General features: G+C 33.6%; 1 protein-coding gene across 1 annotated transcript in view; it reads right to left on the reverse strand.

The window, feature by feature from the left end:
* Window positions 1-5,751, reverse strand: part of LOC137650059 (lysosomal proton-coupled steroid conjugate and bile acid symporter SLC46A3-like) — an 11,451-nt gene extending 5,700 nt beyond the window's left edge. Inside the window, exons 1-4 of the mRNA XM_068383095.1 lie at window positions 5,652-5,751; window positions 4,662-4,964; window positions 3,339-3,491; window positions 104-683 (exon numbers count right to left, since the gene is read on the reverse strand). Of these exons, the coding sequence (XP_068239196.1) occupies window positions 104-683; window positions 3,339-3,491; window positions 4,662-4,823 (895 nt within the window). The 5' untranslated portion in view covers window positions 4,824-4,964; window positions 5,652-5,751. The remainder of the gene's footprint in view (window positions 1-103; window positions 684-3,338; window positions 3,492-4,661; window positions 4,965-5,651) is intronic.
* Window positions 5,752-10,000: the final 4,249 nt, after the last annotated feature.

A 10,000-nucleotide genomic window follows, 5' to 3' on the forward strand; every position in this document is an offset into this window, starting at 1 on the left:
TTCAGTTAATCTAGAATAATGTGAAATAAAAACTTTCCATACCATTATCAATAAATTGATCATTAACTTTCATCTATGTTTGTGGAGCGCAACAATATTTTACCTCTGGCAACTCTGCGAATCATGTTGCTGGCTACAACGGTCAAGAAGATGGCCCTCGCGTAGCCATCTCGACTCTTGAAGGCAGTCTTGAAGGCTTCTGCCGCACGACGCCAATTGAAGAAGTCTAGCAACATTTTGGTCCAGGTGATGTCTTCTTTTTTTGGAGTGACCTCGCTCTTCTGACCTTCCTCCACGGGTTTTAAGACAGCGAAAGGTCCATGGCTTTCTTTTATAAAGAAGATGATGTAGAAAAGAATGCCCAGGTGGATCATGAACACAATGCCAAGAGACACGCTGATTCCACCATACTGGATAGCCAGAGCGCCGACTAGATTACCAATGGGCCCTCCGAAGTACCACAAAGAGACAGCCGTGCTGACTCTCGAGGTTCTTGACTTGAGGTCAGATACATCGCTGATGTAAGCCACAGCTATAGACAGGAAACCTTGCATGCAACCGCCTATCGAGTCAAAGAATGTCGCTACGTAGATGAATTCCATTGGCCAAGCGGACATGATGTTATTGAGCAGATATCCACCTGACCACATTGCGTGGCATATTGTGGTCATTAAAAAGGGGATCTAGAAAAGAAATACAAAAACTTATAAGTCATGAGCTTAGCAACCACTCTGGCACATTTTGAGAATACTGGAATAATGTAGACTTCCAGATTGCAGCATAAAATTCCTTATGTAACAATTCTCGTAGTGTCTCAATCTTTTGTTGCAACAGAAGGTTTTCATGCTAACTCATGGAGACAGAAGTAACATATGGAATGGATCACACGCATCTGAAGCACATTTAGATATAGTTATAGGCTTTTATCACATTTCAGGCACATCAGATTTACCTGCCTACATATTAAAAGAACAAATTGAACTAACTTGAATTTATAAGTTTTCCCTCTGCCAAATGTGAAATGGGCAGCTAGCCTGCACTGAAGACCTGTACTGAATAAGTTTCAGCTTTCAAGGCTAACTATCCAAAATTAATGAATGGTTTTGAAAATTGAATCCTATAACTTGCTCATTTGACCAGGTAAGAATTGTGTGCAATTTTCCCCCGATTACGCCACCTAAGAACCCTTCAGATGTTTGCATATGATTGAATTTTAGAATCACTCAAATTTTGAATTTTGTGCCGATTTGTGGCGCAAAGAAATTTTTATGACTTTTCAGATTAGATCAAATGCGATTAACTTAACATTTTGCATACTTAGACATCCGAAAATCACTCGAAATCTGCAAATTTTACCAATTAAAAATATTTATAATTTTTTATTAATGGCCCACTACAACTGCTCTAAATTTTATATATTCGCTAAACGAAATTCACTCGTAACGCTACTGGTTCAACCAGATCGGAATTAGTAAAAATCTTGCACATAAAACTATTTAAAAACACTTGTAATTTTCATATCTAAATGCCTAAGAATCATTAAAAGTTATGGACGTTTAATCAGCGGAGACAAATTCTAAGTTCTGGAGATTTAACCGGCTAGAAAAAAAAAAAAAAAACATTTATCACAGAAACTTTTGCATTTTTAAACAGATAAAGAAACACTGTAAATTTTACAGATTTACCTACCCAATACAACTTTGGATAAATATGCATCTCAGTATCACTTGGAGCTTTGCAGACCTGATTATCTACGATTCTTAATCGGTATAAGACCTAAGCTAGCGAAGGACCTTGTCTTAAGGATACTCAGATTTCTCTAACGAAGGACTGAATGCTTTTCAAGGGGTTTTGTACCACTTCAAAATTATTCCGAGTTCCAGCAATCATCTGCTACTCAATTACTTTGCCAAATACAAATACGAACTGATTTTTCACGATAAACAGTGTGAGTTTATTTGAAAGGTAAGGATATTTAGGTGTGAATGGAGAAGAAAGCGTCAGACATTTTCTAAAACGGAATTACAGACGAGAAGACATCACATACAAGTTCGGCATTACAGGACAATCAGTTATAAAGTGAAATGGCATTATCAAAGCTTTCATAAATAATAGACTCGTTTTCTAAGCTTCACTATATTTCCTAAGCTGAACATCAGACCCGAATTACGTATATACCATAAAAACGTAAGAATATTGATTTCCTCTTCCATTTTTATCATTATTATTTAAATTAACGGTATTATTGATTTAACGATATATTGACAAGCAAATATCTTACAAATAAAAACAATCTGTACTTAGGTCTTTAGAGATTTGGGAAACAAATAGCCTAAATCTTAAATATTATTCTTGAAACAAATTATCGAAATTTCAGATACTTAAAACCATCATGAAAAATCTATACGAAGCATCTAAATATTAAAGAGAGTAAACTCAAATTTCTCTGGCAAATGCAGATAGATCTGAGAACACAAATCCAAATGCATTAAATTACATAATAAATCTAAAGGTAAAAAGGTAACACAGAAAGTAAATTACTCATCATTACAAAATCACAATACATCTAGATTGAAACACTTCAGAAGGTGCTGTGACTACCAGGGAGGGAGAGGACGCAGCCTGGACTCAACTGGCTCCCGAGTACAATGTCCAAGATGGGACTTGCAAAGGAGAAAAAGAAACATTTTAACACATTTTAGCACATTTTCACATCAGATGAGCATTTTTTTTTATTAAGCATTTGGGAATAACCAACTTATCAGAAAATATATGCAGAAACTAAGTAGAAGGTACTTGTATATAATCATACTTAGAATCAAAGCGTACATGGGTATAGGGATGGTTTGCAAACAATGTCAATATATATGTATGTATACAGTATACAATATATATATACATATATATATATATATATATATATATATATATATATATATATATATATATATATATATATACACACATATACATTGTGCGTGTGTAAATGTGTACATACATATAAATATATACGAATTAGCACACACACAAGCACACGCATATATATATATATATATATATATATATATATATATATATATATATATATATATATATATATATATATATATATATATATATATATATATGTATGTGTGTGTGTGTGTGTGTAAAAACGTACATTATTATTTGCATTTTTGAACAACATAAACATATCAAATTGGTAAATATGATGAATGTTTGCATCCACGCGCATGTACACTCATACTTCCTGTACGAAATATACCGGTAGAATATACTACAGTCCGCATATATCAACGAAATAAGACGAAAGTACAATAGGCGCCGGGCGTACTTACCTTCCTCCCATATTTGTCACTCCAGGCTCCCATGAAAAGGACGAAGATCAGAGGCAGGACTGACATCATTATGCTGTTCTTGAAGGCAAAGAGACTGTATGCCTTTTGCACCTCGATGTTTTCTGCCGTGTGGTTTAAGAGGTTCGAGCAAACCTTTCATGGGAAATATAAACACAAATGTTAATTTAGGACGTAGATAACTATGTTCATTAATGAACAAATGTTATTTAACAACATACACAAAAAGTTTAATTTAGGACAAGTACTACAATTTAGGATGAAAAAAAATATTGATTTATGAAATGAACAAAAATATTAATTTATGATGTGAACAAAAATATTAATTTTGAACGTCAACAAACATTCAGATTGAAGACGTAATCACAAATTTTAATTTTGGACGCAAACAAAAATGGTAAATTAGGACAAACAAAAATGTTGATTTAGGAGTAAATAGAAATAATATATGACGTAAACAAAAATTTTAATTTAGGCGTATTTTTCTTTACATTTTAAGTATAAACAAAAATATTACTTTAGAACATGAGGAAAAATGTGAATTTAGAATGTGATAAAAATTATACTTTAGGACGTAAACAAAAATGTTAATTTAGGGCATAGACACAAGTGTTAATTTAGGGAGCGAACAAGAATTTTGATCTAAGACGTAACCAATAATGTTAACTTAAGGCGTAAACATAACTGATGGGGGTTACTTAATTTATTTTTTCTTAGGATGAAAAAAAATTGCTTGTATTTTTGTAAGATCGGTGCAAATCTTTATAAAAGAAAGGGAAAACCAAGAACATTAATTTAAGAAATAAATGGAATGGATGGAATTAAACATTGTTTTGTGTGTGATTTGTAAATTTGTTTACAGTATTTTTTGGCTTGAGAGCTTTGAAAAACATTGAATTAGTATAGACATACATACACACACACGCATATATATATATATATATATATATATATATATATATATATAAATATATATATATATATATATATATATATATATATATATAATATATATATATATATATATATATATATATATATATATATATACTTTTTATATACATTTATATATATAAATATATATATATATATATATATATATATATATATATATATATATATATATATATGTATATATATATATATATATATATATATATATATATATATATATATATATATATATATATATATATATATATATATATATATATATATATATGCCTGTGTGTGTATGTGTGTGATACACGTTAAAGATTAGATATCTCTAAAGATAAATACCAACAAAATTACATGCATATTCACCTCTTGGGGATGTCCAATGCTGACTTCGCATATCTTGTTCATCTGAACAACTTCCATGAAGACCTGCATTGACCAACTGCAGGCTCCGTCGAGGAACATTATTGGCTCGACGGTGACATAACTCAGCGCCTTCTTCACCCGGCTTCTGAGACCGTCCAACATTTTGAAGCGAGTTCTCTGTGACTCTCAACTCCTCCAAGTCCTTCGGCAGCGAGCTGCCCCTCGGATGCGAGGATCCTTCGTCTGACACTCCCGTGGGTGCAGCAGTAGCTTGGTGTCCTTCTCCTCAGCGTTCGGGAACACCTACGAGGTGGAGGGGAACAAATGTTGGGTGTCAAGAAGATAAGAGGGCGCACTTAGCGAAAAAAAAAATCCCCAAATTTGATCAAAAATAGGTAGATTCTGTCAGACACTCGTTCACAATTTCGCACTTCGGAAGATTCCTCTCATTTGCTCTCAGTAATTCCTCTAAATTGCTTGGAATAATTCCTTTTTTTATATTAATGTACCAGGAACAATTCCACGTGCGGTACTTGGAAAAATTCCTGTTATATACCCTGGGAAAAATCCACTGATGCTCTGGAATCTTTCTCAGGCTGTTCTCTGGCGGCAAAGAACTTTTTCGACAAGAACGTTTTCGACCACGAAATGGACCTAACTGTTAGTTTACGCAATCTGTCGGGCCTATGTCGTGATCATGTGTAAACGGACTGCACAGACGACACTTGAATTATTTAGTTGTGTGAGAGAACTGGCAAAGGTCTCAACATTTTCACTCAACAATGAACGGGAGAGGAAATTATCTAAATAGTGCACTGGTCCGTTTACACGAAAACCACACAATATTCACAGTCACCCCCTCTAAAAGAACCATTAGGAAATCATCAGAATTAGAGAGATGAAGTGGTGGTTTTAGTTTTCCCCTGAGAGGATTAGCTTTGACTTCTTCCCAAAAGAGGATTAGGTTTATAGCAAAGAACTTCAATTTACATTGGAGACAGGGGCAAGTAAGACAGGGCAATGCTAGAGGTCTGGCTCCGGTCACGAATGAGAGGAATCAAAGCCTGGCTCAAGGGACGTTGGCGCTTTTATATAGCGGTGCATCACTCGCACCCACCAAACTGCTGCAACCCCTCCTCCTAAAAAAAAGTTGGCCCTCGGAAAAAAAAAGATATAGATACCTGCCTCCGCCCCCGAAAACATCTTTGTCCTTGGAACCTTCTGATGTACCAGCAACTTTTGGAAGCCTGCGGAATTGCTCCTACTCTCTCTCTCTCTCTCTCTCTCTCTCTCTCTCTCTCTCTCTCTCTCTCTCTCTCTCTCCTTAACTTCGAGGATAATCGAATATTAAGGTAAACGCGACTATCCCTCGCATTGATTATGAACAGAGGCTTGAATATATATATATATATATATATATATATATATATATATATATATATATATATATATATATATATATACATATATATATATATATATATATATATATATATATATATATATATATATATATATATATATATATATATATATATATAAACCCCTCTCTCTCTCTCTCTCTCTCTCTCTCTCTCTCTCTCTCTCTCTCTCTCTCTCTCTCTCTCTCTTAAAGGATTGTGAACACATATATATATATATATATATATATATATATATATATATATATATATATATATATATATATATATATATATATATATATATATATAAACCCCCCCTCTCTCTCTCTCTCTCTCTCTCTCTCTTAAAGGATTGTGAACACAATATATATATATATATATATATATATATATATATATATATATATATATATATATATATATATATATATATATATATATATATATATATATATATATACTGTATATATACACACATATGAAGTGAATTTCCTGAAACTTATATCACAGTTTCTCTAACCCTAAAGAATATAATTAACGGAAAAATGTCAGGAGTTGCTTTGAAAAATGTCTCTTAGCATAATTTTAATTCTATGTATTATTGTGACCTTAACATTTGTAATATTTATTCCAGATAAAAAAAAACAAAGATCGTTACATTTAGCCGTCCTATTTCAAATGAACCTGATTATCTTCAATAGTGTTCAAATCCATTACAGCTACTTAATATTTATTTCATAAGAACTTAATTTATATAAAAGTGAAATAGAAACCAAAGCGATCTATCATATTCATTATTACTGTTGATATCATTATAAGTCAAAATGTGTTCAAATATACAATAAATAAAACATCGCGAACTAGACAATCAAAATAAAATAAAATGAGATTTTAGAAAATCCAAAATAATGTGGAGATGTCATTGGGTAATGTGCTCACTTCAAAATACTGCACAAAATGTAACAATGTTCAATTACTGTAAGTATACAAATGGGCAACCACTGTTCAACTGTTTAAAATACCTACATATACAATGATGCCTCAAAATGTAAATATTCCAACTTCTATCTAATGTTCAAATATACAAATATCTTAATGTACGATATAATTATTCCAGGGGTATAACTGTACAATAACTATTTCAAATCCATCAAGGTAAAACCGTTTCAAACATATTAATGAACAACAACTATTCAAAAATGTACGAATCTCAAGCATTCGGATCATTCGCACGTTGATTTACGCAAGATTAGGCAATACAAAATGGCCGCCAACAAAGACCATTCGTATTAGTTGTTCTTTTCGACGATATATCATAATCCCCCACCCCTTACCCCCCAAAAAAAATGTGTTTTTTGATACAAGTTTTATAATTGCCTGTCCATAGCCATTCATTATTATTTTTCTTTATGTATTAATCATCATTATTACTAATAATATCATAATTTAGAATATCACAAGGTTCAGTCGAATACATTGGGTCAGAAATTCCTAAGATGAAAAAATTAAATATAAAATCCTAAAGTGAATTCGTAAAGTGAGGTTATATTTCCTGTGTACAACAATATAGAATGAATGCAGCCCTATCTAGTACACTGCAAGACAAAGGCCTCAGACATGTCCTGCTCATGTTTGAGGACTGGCTATTTTCATCACCACGCTGGTCACTGCGGATTGGTGATAGTGGAAGACTTTGTCTGATCGCTCGCAGCAAACTAACCTAGTATAGGTGGCCCAGACTAGTACAGCTTTGCTGATAATGACGATACACAAAACCCTTTCACCCCGTTATGATATTTCTACTCAGAAAGGGTTTCTTATGTAACAAGATCGTAAAATAATTAAAAGATATTTTTTTCCAGGGTGAGCAGAATTTGAAAGGTAAAGTCTCGCATAAATTGCCTTTTTTATTAGGTCATTAGCTCGGAAAAATATCATGTCACTTGCTGCTCCTCAGTAATAAGGTTTAGAGAAAATGAATAAATAATTTAGCCTCATTAATTTCCATAGGGTCATCGCCCTGAGTTTCCTTTTGCATATGTGTATGTTTATTCTATGAATTATACCAAAATCTTCAGTATACATTCTAAAGCGTGCTTAGTTCACTCGCAAATTCCAACACTCAGCGACTGGTCTTTCCAATTCTCAAAATGAGTGAAATTCGTGGCATCTCTCACTTTTGCCCGGGCAGGTATTCGGTGGGACTTCCACGGGAACATCTTCAAAAACGTCACCCTGTGAATTATGTTAATGAACTCTCCTCCCTCAAAAACCCCAATAGAACCACCCCTCCCTTCCTCCCTCGCCTCCCTCATTTCTCTTAAACATCCAATGAATCGAGGATTATTCAAAAGACTTTGCTACGTCAACTATAAGTTAAGTAAAGTCAACCAGAAGGTTTGTGAACCTCTTCAGACCTTTAGTTTATCTACCTCCTAAAGAATCGAGCATCTATTTAAGCCTAATACTTTAGTCCATATTTGGCAAATGTGTTGGGACATTTCCATCTTCTCTTTTTGCTATGATCGTTTTTTTTTCTCTCTCTCTCTCTCTCCCTCTTTGCCATTTCTAGGACACAACCGACGTCTTTTGTTTCATCTTCTCGGAGAGTTTAAGGAAGAAGATTCTCGAAGGCCAACGACCCTGGTGAACTTTAGCAGCTGTGTAAGTTGCCATTGCTATTTATAAACACATATATTGAGTGTTGATTCCTTTAAAACTCTATTAACCTGAAAGAAGAATTGTGTAGTTTCTCCTAATCTAACTTCCTTAGACAATCTAATAAACAATTCAGTAAATTTAAGACTACTAATGCTATTTATAAACCTCAATTGTTAGTTGATTCCTTAATAATTCATCAACCTAAAGTAATAATTTTGTACTGCCTCCCAATCTTATTTCGTTAGATATCTTCATAAACAATTCTGTATATTTAACATTAATATCGTAGCAAGGAATGCTGTGAAAGTGGCTGTCAACTCAGCATTGAAATCCCTCACATTTGGTAAGTCTAATTATCTTCTCTCTCTGCTTCTCAGCTACGTTACCCAATGATTATAATCTAAATTCACCATCAATAGTACCCGCGGACATCACTCCTCTTCCAGGAATTTTTTATTTCTTGTTATGTAATCTTGTAGAAGGAACTTGTTGCCAAGGCATTCACGGGCCCCGCCTAACGCCCGGCATAAGGAAGGCTATCCACTCAAAATAACACTTACAGATTCACAATGGACGGACTTCTTACTGGCACAAGCGGTGCCCTTTCATAGTACGATGTTCAAAGGAACTCCATTAAGTCTAGAGTCTTTGTTGTATTCAAAAGGGTTTGTATCGTCATACAATATGCTGTCAAAAGAGAGAGAGAGAGAGAGAGAGAGAGAGAGAGAGAGAGAGAGAGAGAGAGAGAGATTATATATATATATATATATATATATATATATATATATATATATATATATATATATATATATATATATAAATGTTCAGATATAGCAAAAACGCTGGTACTAGTTTCATATGCAGCACCAGACACAGAGAGACTTTTGACCTTTCGGGAAACCAGAGCACAGATGTTCATTGGCACTCCAGTCTACTTACATGTTTGGGCAATTGAAGTTTTCACATAAAAATATTGCAATTAAAGGGCAGGGCGATGGAGTTATCGATTAAAATTATTTTGGGGGAGGAATTGCCATGCTCCTAAATACCATTTATTGATCTACAATTTTATTCCTGCCGAATATTGTCATCCCATTTCGGTATTTATGAACTGCAAGTACTCTCTGAAGCTAGCTTATCAGAGAGAGAGAGAGAGAGAGAGAGAGAGAGAGAGAGAGAGAGAGAGAGAGAGAGAGAGAGAGAGAGAGAGAGAGAATGTTATTCCCGGAATCTCCCCAAAAGTTCAGAGCGATCCCCAAAAGTGTAAAGTTTCCA

The sequence above is a fragment of the Palaemon carinicauda genome, chromosome 11 (genome assembly GCF_036898095.1).
Source record: "Palaemon carinicauda isolate YSFRI2023 chromosome 11, ASM3689809v2, whole genome shotgun sequence".
Taxonomy (NCBI): Eukaryota; Metazoa; Arthropoda; class Malacostraca; order Decapoda; family Palaemonidae; genus Palaemon; species Palaemon carinicauda.